Genomic DNA, 16,652 nt, shown 5'->3' with positions numbered 1-16,652 from the left:
ATAGTGTTCCATGAATTTGTCTTCATCTTTGGGACAGTTTTATGGAGCTGTAACAAACTGCTGGCGGACACCTCCAGAACTTTTCAATATTCTGGGGGTGGATTCATGCGTCTGGTTCAAATTCTCATGAACTCTGTTCATGGTTAACCAGTATTGAGACCCACGCTACATTTTTCAAGTCCTGTATTAGGATACTTATGGTACACTTAATGGTTAATGAACATTTCAGAAGAGATGATAAAAACATTCTGATACAATAAGACCGTTAGAATCTTCTAATTTCTCTTTAATACTTGCATCCTTAAATGAGTCGCGTCCCTTGGGGGCTCGATTTATCGACCCATGATCCAAGTATTCCCCTAAAATGTGTGTAATTTGGGTTAACAAGGGGACTCGTAATTTACTCAATACGCGTACCTCAACGGCTGGAGGAGTTTCCTCCTTCTAAGTGGGAGTAGTCACTCATTTCCTCTCCTACTCTGAAAATTTTCTGTTAATCTGCGTTTCTCGGTACTCTGCGCATCATCTCGTATTACAGCCAACAGGTCTCTGCGTGAAGGAGCGACTAGACAGAGAGGGTGACTGCGAGGGAGGTGGTGGTGGTATTGGGGGGACTCAAACATCAGATGGATGGGGTATTGAAGAAGCTAGACAATCAAATGGGAAAGATCGAACAATCTTGCCTAGAGACAAACCAAAGAGTTGATGGAACTGGGGCTACCAATTAACGATGATGCAGCAAGAGCAGGGTGGATGCAAAGTGATGCTGCGTCACTATCTGCATCAGGGGTCGAACAGAGTTAAGAGGCGTCGGAGGACCGCCTCCAATTGGTGTTGAAGAGGACTCGAACAGAGAAAGCTGAAGGGGAGGGCTCTGCTCGAACCAGGTAAGAAATTGCGTAACTTGTCCTTCCTAAGTTCTCCGGCAAAGACCCACTGAGCTGGGTTTTCAGAGCGGAGCAGTTTTTCACTTGCCAGTCGGTGCCCTATCACCAATGGGTGACATTGGCTGCCATCCACCTGATGGGTGATGTTGTGAGATGCCTGCGATGGTACGAGGCACGACACAGAAGGCCTCGATGGACAGAATTTGTTACGGCCCTCCCTCTGCCTACATTGATTATAATGTGGAGTTAACTAGAATCGATCAAAACAGGAACAATTAGTGAATGTTAGGCTGCCTTTTGAAAACATTAGTACCATGGTATTATTGGGGTGGCCTAAAGAGGCGTTGATGGAGGCCTCTATCGGAGGCCTGTGGGAGGATATCAACATTGAAGTCTAGGCTGCAAGGCCCAAGGACTTGTGCTTTGAGGTCGCATGCTTAACTGAGGAGAGTTATGGCCTATAACGAGGAGAAAGGGGGACGAGTGCCCTTCTTTGAAAGGCGTCGACTGAAGCAAGAGAAGCCAGCGACGTCAAGGAAAAGGGAGGTCAATTTTCGGAAGCTGCAAGTGATTCACTGTACAAGGCTTTGTGGGCATCGACTGTGGCGTGCTGGTTGACAATGGAAGTAAGTGAAATAAGAAACAAGAGGGGTTGAAGAACGTTACTCTTCAGCAGATCAGAAGGCATTATTCGAGGAGTATGAGGACCGAGGACGTCTTCCAAAATCCAACAGGCTGCCCCTAGTCATGGCCATGAGCATAATATTCACTTAGAGGAAGGAAAATCAATCCCCAAAATGAGACTCTATAGAGATGCTTGAACGCAGAAAGCAGAATCCAGAGGCTGGTGCAAGAAATGCTCAAAGACGGCATAATTCAATCCAGTGATATTGCACTTGCTTCTCCCATACTGCTTGTCAGGAAAAAGGAATACTAACTAGCGATTTTGTGTACAAAGAAAGACAAGTAGCCTATACCGCAGACGATGGAACTCTTGGATGAAGTGCATGCTGCTGTGTTTTTGTCAAAACTTGACCTGCGATCGGGCTACCACCAAATATTAATGGCAGAACAGGAAGTCCACAAGATTGCATTTCATACCCACGCCGGGAGCTAATGGCCATGGTTCTGGCCATCCAAAAGTGAAAGCTTATTTGCTTAGACGCCATTTCATAGTGCAGACCAACGATCACAGTTTGCAATCTCTACTTTACCAGAAAATGGCCACACCGGGGCAGCACAAATTGATGGCAAAATTAATGGGATATGATTTGGAAAGCAGGTATAAAAGGGGAGCAGAAAATTCAGCAGCTGATACGAAGAGACGAACCTCAGACGAATTAGCTGTGTGCTTTTTGACTGACGACTGCTGAGATTTGGAACAAGCTTGCAGAAGAATACCAGAACTCAGTCCAGTTACAACAGTTAAGAGAGGAAGTATCTCTCTCTCTCTCTCTCTCTCACTTTATCCAAGTTAATGTTGAAAACTAGGGGACTGTTTGGCAACAACAACTGTTATTGTTATATTAATCTGTCTCAAAAAATGTGGTAGATATTCCATGGATCTGCCTCATTTTTTGGGAACATTTATTGGACAATGACAGCAGCTTACTGCTGCCAAATGGCCCCTAAGAACCAGATTCAACTCAAAGGTCTGAAAGCCGTACCAGTTTCAAGCAGCATAAACTGATACCATCCAATGTAAATACAACTTTAGCTTGATGTGAGTAGTAATAATCTGATCTAGATACTAATAACCAGAAAAGAACAAAAAAAGGCATAGCCATGATCACTTGGTATTGCAATAGTAAGAACCGTTAGGACCATTTGAGTCGACAATGCTGTAGCCAGAAATCTTTTGCTGAAGGACACCGATCCATTTGCTTGATAGTGTAGATTTTTAGCAGTATGAGTTAAATCTTCTGTTTTGTTGTTTAATGTGTAATGCCAGCAATTTAGCTTCATCCTGTATCTTGCCCCCAACACGGCTCCAGGGTTTTGGATTACATTGCATGAGGCCTAGAGTATCAAAGGGGTGAACTGGCGTATACAGATTCCGAAAGTAAAGATATGGTTCTCAAACATCATTTATCTTCACACACACACACACGCACTCCCTCTCTCCCCCTCACACATTACCTAGCCTTTATTGTTAAAAGATGTGCATGGCCGACTTGTATAAGTTAGATTAGGCTCGTTAAGAACACATCCGGTTATGTGTTTCGCTGCCTTACCAGCTATGTTACGTCATTTGAGATTAAGTTTTATAGTAAATTCATTAAAAGGAAATAGTGAAGCATAGGTTTTATTAAGCTGACTATCCTTTAAATTGAATTTTGGTCCAGCTACAATGCAATTGGCACTTACCTCAAGGAGGAAAACATGATGAAAGCTTTTATTACACCTGAGATTTTAAGCTAGACCGGTATTGGAAGCTTATCTAAATCTGGACGTCCCTCACATTCAAGAGGGCTACCGACTAAAACACAAGGTAATAATAAAATGTTAAAATCTAGATTACGGGGCTTGCAAGCAGTAAAAATAAAGCAAGATTCTTCGGTTGTCTCCAAAAAAAAAATTTGAGTGCTAAGTCCGTCAAGCCAACACACTCATTAAAGATGAGCACATTCATTTTGGGAGTGTTTGATAGCTTTGGATTTTAGATCCCATGCTACATTAAAAAGGTGAGCATTATAAGATATTCAGTTTAAATAAATTAAGGATCTTAGGTAACATGAATCTTTCCATGTTACATATAGAGAAAGGTAGATTTAAGGTTGGATTGAAAGGTGTCCGATGTAAAATTGTGAGATCTTGGTGAAATTTTAATGTCAAACTCAATAACGAACATTTGATGGATGGGCCCGAAGGTTCCACTTCGAGTGGCGACTGGCCAGGTTCACCCCGTTCTTGTCATATTACCCTTTCTGTACTTTTGGCGTTGCGGAACAAGATATTGTTGGTTTGATCGATTAGATGAAACACATTTCATATCTTCGTGAAATATAGGAACCATGTCAAGTTCACGGGCTGTTCCGTCTGTCCCGCTGTTCTCTTTTAGCTTTCATAATTCCATTACGTGGGCGTACCATCAGACGGAACCGGAACACCCGCATCCAGGTAGCGTGAACGTGAGGCCCCGTTTGATTGCTGGGGAAAAAATCGTGGAGCGGGTGAAAAAGGTTAGGCTGCGATAAGTTCACTCAACAGTCGTTGAGTGCACCAAACGGAGAGAAAGTTACCCCGCAAAACTCGTTGTAAGCAGGTTAAATTTCACCCGGTAAAAAGTTGGAGGTGAGAGCTCAGACTTTTTACCACATTCTTTTCGAGAGCGCTCTCAAAAAACATGAGTGTTTTCTCCTCTTTTCCTTCCTTCGCCTCTTCCCCTCTCCTCCCTCGGTCTGTCGTTCTTCTCCTCTCTCAGAGCCTCTCCCCTCTCGCTCTGTCCATCCTATCCCGTTTTCTCGTCTTTCCCCTCCGTCCCCTCTTCCCTCCGTCGCCTCTTCCCCTCTCCTCTCTCGGTCTCTCGATCCTGTCCGCTCTCAGAGCCTCTCTCTCGCTCTCTCCAGCCTATCTCGTTTTCTCTCCTCTTTCGCGTCCGTCGCCTCTTCCCCTCTCCTCTCTCGGTCTCTCGTTCCTCCCCTCTCTTGCTCTCTTGTTCTGTCGTTCCTCTCCTCTATCGCTCTATCTTCCTTCAGACGCAGGACCTCAGGCACCATCTTCAACAGGAAATTTCTGTTCTTCCCTCTTGGCTGCTCCTTTACTAAGGTATGCGGCGATTTCTCATTCACTGGTAACAGCTATCTGTGTTTACTTCAGCTACCTCTGTTTCCGTTGAATTTTACAATGATATTAGGGCTAGAACATCAAACGGACAAATGGGATGGTTTTTCTCTTTTTCTATAGGAATAGGATGAAATTTCCAGATCTTTTATGAGGGAATATCAAAGACACTAATCCTCATGGTTCTCTACGATTATCCTTTTGTAGCCAATGCAGCTTTGTCTGTACCAAATTCTGTTATCCGAGTTCAATGTGTTTAAAGTTTTAAACTATCCTAAACTAAGCCACTTGCATAGATAGTAGGGTGTCACTTTAGTCAACTGATCTCTTCAACTCTTGGGTCAATGCTCTTTTGCTTCCTTTTGATGATTGGGAATCTCGTTGTTAGATTACTTCTTGGGTGGAAAGGTTGATTAGTTAAGTCATTTAAACATCATTTATGGCCTTTTTGTTTCTTCTGAACCTTTTAAAGCCGTACCTTTTTTTTTCCTTAACAACTTTTCTGTTTCCATTTTATGTTCGCTGGTTCATGTTTGATAAAATGTAGCAACTGACACAACCTACAGCATCATTTTGTTATTAGTGAAGACTAATTTAGCTTACCTGTTGCATTTATGATATGTAATTCATACTAATGTTGATTGTGCTATAAGTGAGTTACCTCCAAGTTCACAGATTTAATTGTTTCTGCTTCCTCCTTCATTTTTTTGAGGATTCTGACTTTGAGTGCTCAGGAGAAAATCGATGTCTAAGCTTGGGGAATAACATCGTAAATTTTAGGGAAGTCATTGTACTTTCATGGTATGTGAAACTTGCCTTTGCAAAAAAATACATTAAGTTATTAACTTTCTAGAATTTAAATATTACATAAAATGCATGGATTTAGTCTGCTCAAGGTAAAATAGAAGAAAACCTGAATGAAAAATAAATTAAAAGGTCTAACTGATTAAATATTCAGAAATGTGAAAGGACGAGGAAAATGAAGAAAAGGAATCATGTACCCTTGAATCAGCCAAGAATAGTATAACCTGGAAGGACAAAAGAATTAAAATTATATGTAGAACAGACAAAGTGGTCACGTAATTCCAAATTTATCAGTCTTTCCAACATTCTACGGCTAACAATGAATACTATCTCATAGTTCGCCTGTAAAATCAATAAAGTAAAAATGAAAAGAAAGAAATTACTAAGCTAAATGGTTGTTAAGAGTTAAAGAATGCATTTGCTTACATGCTTAGGCTTCTAAAAGCACTTTGGACGAGTGAAAGTAGCCACTGCAGAGAACTGTAAATGTCTGATGTCTCACCTTGGTGGTTTCATGGAGCAGAAACAAAACCAACATGATAAATGAAACATATGAATGATCATACGTAGGTAAAGTTATAAATATAGTTGGGGCATGAACATTTTGTTTGCTGCATTTGTTTTTCATGGCAAATTTTATCTCTGTAATTGCAAGTGCATCATTTCATTGCTTCTTAAGTGTCACATTTGTGTTATGAAGTGCTTACATTTTTCCAAGACTATTTGTCTTGCAATTCGTCCATCTGGTTGGCTACCACTTGTCTTCTATGAACTCCTTCACTTCATGAATCATGGCAACTTGATTGATGGCAGTTGCTTTTGTTCCTTTGTATTGGTTAAATTTCTGAGATTATGCTTATTACTGTATCATAAGTTGTGCCTATATGTTTATATTACTGAATGTATGGCATATCAGGTGCTCATTCATTTCATATTGCTGAATATAATATATGTTTATAGTACTGAATATATGAACTTTTATACTTTTGTTGACTGAGGGGGCATTGCGAGTGTCCTCCTTTTTCTAAGGATGAATAGCTGTCTGTTGTTTTAAACGTGTTGTATGCTATCCACATATAGGTGAATTATGTACCTTAACAGGCTAATGCAATATTGCTCGCATACTTAATTGTCTCCACTTTGCAATTGGACATAATGAATGGAATCGTGCCTCTCCTTTGCTGCATATGTTTTACTTCATGTAATATGTTGTTAGCCGGTGGTTCATGCTTGTAATTCCCCTTTACCATCTATCAAATTTCTTCATGCAAGAATTGTTATACTGAAAACTGTAGTTGTGAAGAAATATTGTAGAAAACATTACCATGGAAGTGGGCGGTCCATCAAGGGAAAATCTAACATGGACTGAAGCACAAATGGACTACTTAGTCCAGCTTCTTGTGGAGCAATCACGCATGCCTTGTATGAAGTCTGGTGGAGGTTTGAAGGCTAAAGCGTATACAACAATTGAAAAAAGCATGATGGACAGGTTCAGTCCAGAATTCAGTAAAGACAAAATAAAAAACAAATTGAAGTATTCCAAATCCAACTTGACATTCATGAAGGAAATTTTGAACAGAAGTTTGTTGAACGGAAGTGTAACCATAAATGTTGGATTACTTGTTTTGTGATTACTTGTTTTCTTTGTTGGATAATTGGATGGAAACACAAACTTTGGTTAACGTTTTGTAACTTTAATATGTGTTATTGTTCTAACTTATAGTTGGTCAACTACATTGAACTCGTGGATGTTATGGACTTCTTTTGTAACTATTTGTGGATGGTATGAAATCATGTTACTTGTTTTGTACCTTCATTTTTTTAGGTGATTCATGCTTAATGCTTAGGTCTAAACCTCAACATTTTGTTGATTTGGAAGGTCATCTTCAAAATTATTTCCTCATATATTTTACTCTATGCATCAAACAGAGTTAATTTTAGTATTTTACCTTGCAAAAAACTACCCTGTGCATCAAACAAGGTTAATTTTACCACGTTAAATTCTACCATGTCATCAAACAGGGCCTCAGATTTTAAGAGGAAGAAATTTCATCCTGTAAATTTTTCCAGCATTTTTTACCATGGTAATAAATTTACCATGTTAAATTATTCCAGGCAATCAAACGGGGCCTGAAGAAAGAAAGAAAAAGGACTGGGAAAGGAAACAGAAGGAAGTCATCAAGAGGGACTCCGGTGGAGTAGGGTCAACTGACGGTGCGAAGAGAGAGAGAGAATGCACGGTAGACCGCGCAGGCCATCGAAGGCGGCAGATGCAGCGTCCATTGCGAAGGCGGAACGCCTCCGCTCCCTCCAAGCCGACTTCCTGCGCTCTCATCAGAACCAAATGTATTAGCTCTGTCTGGTCATTTTGCATACTTTGGAGCACGACCATCCTCCCAATTCTTTATTTGACGAAATATTCGATTCAATTTTTTTTCTGCAGTTATACAAGGGAGGCTCTGGAGACGAGCTCAAAGCTCCTTCAGATCAATCCAGAAGCGTACACCGCCTGGAACTATCGGAAGATCGCCGTCAATCGCTTGCTGGAATCGGAAACCGACCATGACAAAATCAAATCGATCCTGGATGAAGAACTGAGGGTGGTACGTTTAGATTCTCCTCATCCCAATTATTTTCCCTCTCTTTTTTACTTTATTTGATCAAATTCGAGATCCTCAGTTCCCACATTCATAATTTTGATCAACTTTTTTGTGTTTAGGGTTGTTTGAATCGTCAGTTTGGTTTCTTAGTTGGAGATGCTTTAGCTTTTCCCTAGAACTCGTATTTCGGTTGTTTCATCCCGCTTTGTTTTCTTAGATAAATCGTTCTCTGGTATCAATAGGTGGAGAACGCGCTTTGGCAGAATCCCAAGTCTTACGGTGCGTGGCACCATCGGAAATGGGTGATAAGCAAAGGGTTCTCATCTCTTGATCACGAATTCAAGCTTTTGAATGAATTCTTGAAGAAGGATACTCGCAATTTTCATGGATGGAATTATCGAAGGTAGTGATGTTTGTTTCAGTTCATTCAGTTGGATTTTCAGGAACCACTATGTTACTGCTGAAAGTGATTTTGAGATTTTGATCTGTTCATGCTAGTAGTGGTGGAGCTAATTGAATTGATCTCTAATTGGTATTCACTTATCGTTGTGCTTAAACAGATTTCTAGCGGCGTTGAAGAATGCCACATACGAGGAGGAGCTAGAATATATGACGGATAAAATAAACAAAAGTATTAGCAACTATTCTGCATGGCATAACCGCAGGCATGTCTTCTCTCTTCCTCTCTTTAATCATTATGACTTAAAACGGAAGTATGTGTGATCGTAATGGTGTCTTGATGTCGATTTGTGTAACCCCTAATAGCTGTTTGATCAAATAGTGATTTCCCTTTCTTGGGTTCACAAGATGATTCTTTTTTTCATGTGTAGTTAACAATGATTTTGTTTCTTTAAATGGAAATTCAACTCAAACGACTGGTTGAGCATGCCTTTGTTCCAGAACATTTATGTTGAACATCATTATGCCTGCAGTTGAGTGTGCGCTCCACATGCCAAAGCATGTGCTGTATTTTGCAGTGGCACGAATGCACAAGCTATTCCTGTTTATTAACGTTGCATAACAGCAGTCTATTGCATACTTTTTGACGAAATACCAAAAATTACTGGAAGAAAAGTTATGCAAGGTTGTACCTGCACAGATTATGGTAGTTAGTCAGCTGCAAGCAGGTAACCTGCTCATCTAAAGTACTGTTTGCCTGGTGAAGGGGGAAATCCAAGCTTTTAAAATTCAAAAAAAATGAAGAACTTTTTTTTGAAAACTTAAAACAAGGAAAAATGCTTTATGTGAAATGTTATTCAAACATTGCATTTTGCAAGTGAACTTTAAGTGTTTTTCTCATGACAAGATTTATGATCTGCACTTCAGTGCAAGAACACAATTAAGAAAAAGTACATAATCCTTTTAGAGTGAGTATGTCATTTAGATGAGGATGTTTCAGAGTCCAGGAGAAGAAAAATGTTTAGTGCTATCTACGGGTCTCTTATAGTTCTGAGAAGCTTATAGTGACAAGTTCATTGGAATCCCTCAAATCTGAGATATGGGATATTTTTGATATCCACACCTTTTCCCAATTTTTCCTACTTTTTTTAGCTTGGTAAGCTGTTTAGGGTGCTTGTTCATATATGCATTGAAATTTGAAACCAAATGTTCCCTTTTGGATTTACATTTTTGAAAAGCAATGACAAAGGGGAGGAATATTTTAGGTCTCTTATTCAATATGCATAAAATGTGTAACAAAATTATCAGACATTATGACACAGATGCACTCCTTAGTTGCACCTGAAAGATTAGGCATGTTATTGTGAATTGTGTTTTTTCATTCAACGTAGGTCTATGGAAGTTATTTGTTAAATAATGGAATCATGTCTCAGTTTGAACAGCAATTGATTATTGAAAAATTTCTGCCTGATTTAAGATTAACTTTTAGGCTCTTTAATTTTTCCTTTTTGTTTTTTTATGTACTTTTGTCTAATACACTTGCTATGCGTTAATTCTGGATATATATTTGCAGTGTAATTAAATCTAAATTGCTGAAGCAAGAGGCTGAGAGACACCTCTCCAAGGAGCAAACTTTAGCAGGAGAGTTTGAGCTTGTGGATGGAGCTATTTTCACAGACCCTGATGATCAAAGTGCGTGGTTTTATCATCTTTGGCTTCTGGATGAAACAACTCAGTCTGATATTCCTATTCTAACGGCTTCATGGCCACCTCCTGGTTCAAATCTGACGTTGGCTGCTGATGGAGAATTAGGTGTCTATGTGTCTTCCCCCTACAAATGTTTTTTCCCAAAGCAAGGAGATTTTCCACTTCTCCTTCATTTTAATCAACCAGTTGAAATGATTAGTAACTCTGTTGTAACTGTAAAATGTATGGCTCTTAAGAATGAAGATCTTGTATGGAGGCCGCTTTCAACTAGCAACATGGAGAAGGCCATCTCTTGGATTACTTACTTGAGTTTCCCTGATGAATTTCTTAACAATCAAAATGTGTATACTGTTGAAGTTTCTCTTAGACATCCTCTTGGTGTGATGTGCTCAGAAACTCAGTACAGCTCTCCTGCTCAATTTGAGTTTACACTAAATTTCCAGTCTATTGATATCACGGGCATCAAAAGTGAATCAAGTATTCAGATGGTGAACTGGGAAGATGATCAATTTCATAAAATTGGAAGTACTGATGAACTTTTCACTCCTTTTGGTTTCCCTTTTGATCAAATAAGAGGTGGCACCTCTATTCCAATAACATCAAATTGGCAACGAAATTCCTTGGAAAATGAGATCACATGTTTCCACTGTCTGTCATCATCATGGTAAGTCAATGTTTAATGTGAAGTTCTCCATCTGTTGCCTCTGCAGAAAGCTTGTTTAAGGCAATGTACAGACTAGTTCTCATTTTTGTTTATTCTTTGTCTCTAGTAAAATTGGTAAGCTTACACTTGCACGGCTACTAATGGCTCATGATGTGATGGTTAATGGGATTCACTCCAAAAACCAGATGACCCATTCAGAGGAAGTTCTAGAACTCCTTGATGAGTTGCAGCGATCAGACACACCCCACACCAAACATTACAAGGACCAACACAGCCTGGTATTTCTTGATCAGGTGAATTCTTTTTCATATGCACATCTACTAGTCCACATTTGGGGATGACTTATAGAGCTGCCTATGGTTTGAGCATGTTTGCCATGAATCTCCTTATATTCAGTAAATTTATGTGTTGTATAAACATGTGATTGAGCTTGTGACTTTGTTCATCATAAAAAATGTCATTCTTGGTGGTTTTCTGTTCTTAGTTTTACTGGTATTGTTTATCACCTATTATCTATTGGACTGATATCTAGAGCTTTGTGCTTTTTCTATGAACCTGTTTGTGAACCTGTTCAGACCATATTGAAAAATGTTTTCCTACCTGATTATGCTACAGGTGACATCAAATAGAGATGCTTTGACAAAGCATTTCTGGCATCATAAAAGTTTAGCACGTTCAAATCTTGAGCAGAATGCGTGCCTACGTCTAAGCAAATTGTCTATATCACAAATTGGGTTCTTTGAGCGTTTATCATGGATTCAGATGCTAGATCTTAGTCACAATGAGCTCCAAAATATTGAAGGTACAGCTTCTACATCCTATTAGTTATTTGTTAAAATTTTTAGGAAAAATTTCGTAAACAATATTCTATAGTTAGTTTTATGTCTGTATTGAACTCTAGCAGTCTGTTTGCATTTTTTAACACTTCATATGTTTGCTCTTGCACATAAAGGGAGTTCTTGGACCATGATACTCTATGGTAATGTACTTGCGTGTTGCATTGCTTTGACCACCAATTGTTAGGTCTTCCCTGTGGACGTGTTTAGAATGACAAGTTTACTACGTCAATAATGTCTTTGTAATCACAAAGTTTTCTATGTCAGTAGGCTTATATACAGTTCAATATCTTGATATTTTGCAAACATCGCGTGATACCATTGGGGTTTGGAGTATGCTATAATATTGGCAGGAAAAAGCATTACATGAAGGTGGTGAACATCAAGGTGTCGTAATTCACTTTGACTCAACTTTAATACATGAAAGTAGTAAATCATGTTAAACATGGCTGAGCTTTAATACATGAAAATAGTACGTAATTCTTGTTAAGCGAAGCCAAACATTAATTTTCCTTTCTATGTATTAGATCTGTTTAAGTAAAAAATGTCCTGCACAAGTTATGTGGGTGTGCACACCCGCACCCAGAACTTGGATCTTGTGTGTGACCACCAGTTGTGTCATGTTAATTTTTTTCTGGATCTTTTGCTAGGCCTGGAGGTCCTCCAACTTCTCACATGCTTGAATCTCAGCCATAACAAGTTGAAAAGTTTCACAGCTCTAGATCCGTTGAGACTGTTGAAGCTATTGCGAGTGTTAGACATATCTAATAATGAGATTGGTGCTCATTCTATTGACACTACAAGATATCTGTGTTGTTCCCCTCTATCAAATGGACGAGGATGTGAAATGAACATGGAAGAGTTAGCAAACGACAAATTGCATGTGGTTCATAGTTGGGAGCTCTTACTGATGTTCAAGGATTTACCTTTGATACAATTAGACATGGCAGGAAATCCAAGCTATGATGAGAAGTGCGAAATGCTTCTGGAAAAAATCATCCCTTCGCTGAAATGGCTTAATGGTGTATCAGTTAATTGATCCCCTGCTCCTATATGTTTGATAATCTTATTTGGTTTAATATAATTTATATTTTACATTTTTATAATATGCAACAATGTATTTGCAGGCTGCCCTATCAGCAAGTTTCCGAAGGCATTTTTTGCAGGATAAACTTCTCCAGGTTGATCTTTTCAGAAATTCTTCATTTTTTTTAGTACGCAAAGAAATCCACACGGCTGTTTACATTGTGTGCGGACGACAACCTTCTTACCTTGAGTTTTTCTAAAATATTAAAAAAGTGACGCAGGACGCAAGTGAGAGATCAGTGTTCAAATTACATTGCACTTAGCTTGTACTCCACTCATCTGGAAACTAAACTGGGCGCGACCCATGCTTGACCACACTTGCCAGACCTTAAAGGTCGTCCATCCAATATGCGACCACTGATCGAAGCAAGGCAATGGAGGGCTTGTTTAGCCTAGCCGGAAAAGGAAACGGCCTCGTGATATCGGAGAAGAAAAGAATCTTGCAATTTGGGAGACCGTGTAGCTTTTCTGTTAATGGGAGGAGCCATCCATATATATAATAGAGAGAGATGGTGCTCCTCTAGTTTTAATATGAGAAAATTATTGTTTGATAAATGTCTCAAGCTAAGATCAAGACAATTGAATAAGATGCCATATATATATATATATATATATATATATATATATATATATATATATATATCAAAGATACATGTGATGGTTGGCGGAACAATGAGGGTGGACCTAACCAGCAACAGCGAGCTAATCATTCATGAAATCCTTTTCAAAATAAGATTCTTCGTATAAAATAAAAATGATACACTTACATGGTAAGTTTCAAAATTTGGACAAGGCCGCGGTTCATATCCATTGCCTCCTGGCTCAACCACTATTGAGATCAGCAAGGAAGAAAAGCCAAAACAACCGAATTGTAGTTAAAACTTAAGATACCAGTAAAAGGCGAACTGAATTGCCTGCAGAATCAGAAGAGGAACCAGAATATTTATATACAGGGAAACGATGGTGAATTTTTTCTGAAAGAAATTGTAAGGTATCTTGAATATGAAATTTTAGCCAACGATGATGCTGCGTTCACGTATTGAAGGAATTTTGATGTTAAAAAGCCAATACAAATAAAAAAAAAAAACAAAAAGGAGAAAAACGAAAAGATGTACATAATATGTAGAATACTGACTATGCGAGTGTATCCTATCATAAATCTGAATACTTACGATACGTATCACAAGATACAACCCTATATCGTACAGAATATGTAGAATACTGATTAAAATATTAAAACTTCTATGTGAAAGGATGATCGACTTTGATTGTTTTCAAACGTAGATCGTTCTGGTCTAATACAAGATCAGCAATCAACTAGAACATGTCAAGTTTGGATCTTAGGACGGATCAAATTATCTATTCTATTAGCACCCATAAGTCTCTGAGTCTAGCTCTCGGTGTTGCTACTTTGAATCAGTTGGTTCATTCTTTTAAAGGCTAAGAATCAATGAACATAATGACGATGATTAAAATGGCTGGGTTTGGTTAGGGATCCAAAAAATTTTTATGGATCCATGAATCTGATTGTCCAGTTCCAAACAGGCCGACTGCCATGTTTTAAATGAAATTTATTAGTAGGGGAAGATAGAACTTTTCTTGGAAATTTTCGAAATAAAATCTAAGATTTTTTTTAACTAAGGAAAAAAGTGGATATTTACGAGGAACAGTAGGTTACAAGTAAATTTGTAGTTAAAGACATCTTGCCCTCTGACTTCTGACTATCTATTCGGCCATCATTGTTACCAACTTTGCTTTCATATAATTAAAAGTTTGGGTTCGTGGTTACGTTGGAGTCTGATTCTTCGATCGCTACTCCGCAGGCTTCAATCTTTGCTTTTTCAGTAATAGTGTTGAAAGTTTTAGATTTATGGATTTCCCTTTTGCCCTTAAATTAGAAAATGAATTTTCTAACTAATTTTAGAAATTAATTAGTTTAGGAAACAAAAACTTTCGAACTGAAGCTATTTCTCTGATCGTTTTGCTCCTTGTTGGTTCATGCTTGTTTGGCCATTTCTCAGTCAAATGCTTCGGTGAATTGGAAAAAAAGAAGTGCCTTCTCCTCCATTCGCTGTTACTGATAATTTGAGCGTGAATTTTGAATGAATTCTCTGCACCGGAAATCCTCCGTTTGCAAGAAAGATTTTTTCAGATGGGCAGCGGTAGATTCTGTCATAATTTAACTTGGGAAGGAAAAAGTCGCTTTTGAGAGTTTTTACAGCTTTAAAGACGGTTTACAGCTTTTCCCTTTTAGACAGTGAATGCCGCTAACCGTCTAGCGGTATTGAACAGTTCATTACAAACAATATCAAATCTACCGCTAACTGTTTCAGGGGACTGCCCTCCTCTCAAACTACCCTCCTCTCAATTTGCTTCACCAACGGTTTGTTCTTAGTATTTTCTCAATTTGCTGTCTAGTTGGTTTTTGAAATCCCTGTGAACAGATCTGTATTTGTAGTCACTCCCCATGCCATGTACGCACTTTCCCATCTTGAGCAGGAGAGCGGTACTGAGTTTCTGAGTACTAAGAGAAACTTCAACAGTATACACATTTTGATTGTTGAGAAATTCATCAGGGAAACTCAAGTAAGTAATCCAAGAGATGGCCTTCTCCATGTTGCTAGTTGAAAGCGGTCTCCATACAAGATCTTCATTCTTAAGAGCCATACATTTTACAGTTACAACAGAGCTACTAATCATTTCAACTGGTTGATTAAAATGAAGGAGAAGAGGAAAATCTCCTTGCTTTGGGAAAAAGCATTTGTAGGGGGAAGACACATAGACACCTAATTCTGCATCAGCAGCCAACGTCAGATTTGAACCAGGAGGTGGCCATGAAGCCGTTAGAATAGGAATATCAGACTGAGTTGTTTCATCCAGAAGCCAAAGATGATAAAACCACACACTTTGATCATCGGGGTCTGTGAAAATAGCTCCATCCACAAGCTCAAACTCTCCTGCTAAAGTTTGCTACTTGGAGAGGTGTCCCTCAGCCTCTTGCTTCAGCAAATTAGATTTAATTACACTGCAAATATATGCCCAGAATTAACGAATAGCAAGTGTATTAGACAAAAGTACATAAAAAAACAAAAAGGAAAAATTGAAAAGCCTGAAAGTTAATCTTAAATCAGGCAGAAATTTTTCAATAATCAATTGCTGTTCAAATTGAGTCATGATTCCATTATTTAACAAATAACTTCCATAGACCTATGTTGAATGAAAAGACACAAATCACAATAACATGCCTAATCTTTCAGGTGCAACTAAGGACTGCATCTATGTCATAATGTCTGATAATTTTGTTACACATTTTATGCATATTGAATAAGAGACCTAAAATATTCCTCCTCTTTGTCATTGTTTTTCAAAAATGTAAATCCAAAAGAGGACATTTGGTTTCAATGCAAATATGAACAAGCACCCTAAACAGCTTATCAAGCTAAAAAAAAGTAGGAAAATTTGGGAAAAGGTGTGGATATCAAAAATATCCCATATCTCAGATTTGAGGGATTCCAGTGAACTTGTCACTATAAGCTTCTCAGAACTATAAGAGACACGTAGATAGCACTAAACATTTTTCTTCTCCTGGACTCTGAAACATCCTCATCTATAAAACTCAATCTTGTAAACGACATTCTCACTCTAAAAGGATTATGTACTTTTTCTTAATTGTGTTCTTGCAGTGAACTGCAGATCATAAATCTCGTCATGAGAAAAACACTTAAAGTTCACTTGCAAAATGCAATGTTTGAATAACATTTCACATAAAGCATTTTTCCTTGTTTTAAGTTTTCTTAAACAAGTTCTTCATTTTTTTTAAATTTTTAAAGCTTGGATTTCCCCCTTCACCAGGCAAACAGTACTTTAGATGAGCAGGTTGCATGCT

At 38.5% G+C, this 16,652-nt stretch overlaps 1 protein-coding gene across 1 annotated transcript; it reads left to right on the top strand.

The window, feature by feature from the left end:
• Nucleotides 1-4,226: 4,226 nt before the first annotated feature.
• Nucleotides 4,227-12,788, top strand: LOC116250061 (geranylgeranyl transferase type-2 subunit alpha 1). Its single transcript, XM_031623407.2, has 9 exons — nt 4,227-4,655; nt 7,590-7,820; nt 7,918-8,077; nt 8,317-8,477; nt 8,635-8,739; nt 10,047-10,844; nt 10,951-11,137; nt 11,460-11,646; nt 12,331-12,788. Exons 2-9 carry the CDS (start codon nt 7,708-7,710, stop codon nt 12,717-12,719), a joined length of 2,100 nt encoding a protein of 699 aa, XP_031479267.1. The 5' UTR covers nt 4,227-4,655; nt 7,590-7,707; the 3' UTR covers nt 12,720-12,788.
• The last annotated feature ends 3,864 nt before the right edge of the window (nt 12,789-16,652 follow it).

This window comes from Nymphaea colorata, chromosome 3 (assembly GCF_008831285.2).
Source record: "Nymphaea colorata isolate Beijing-Zhang1983 chromosome 3, ASM883128v2, whole genome shotgun sequence".
Lineage (NCBI taxonomy): Eukaryota > Viridiplantae > Streptophyta > Magnoliopsida > Nymphaeales > Nymphaeaceae > Nymphaea > Nymphaea colorata.
Note: the sequence above shows the minus strand (reverse complement) of the source record. Positions and strands in the feature narration are given on the sequence as shown.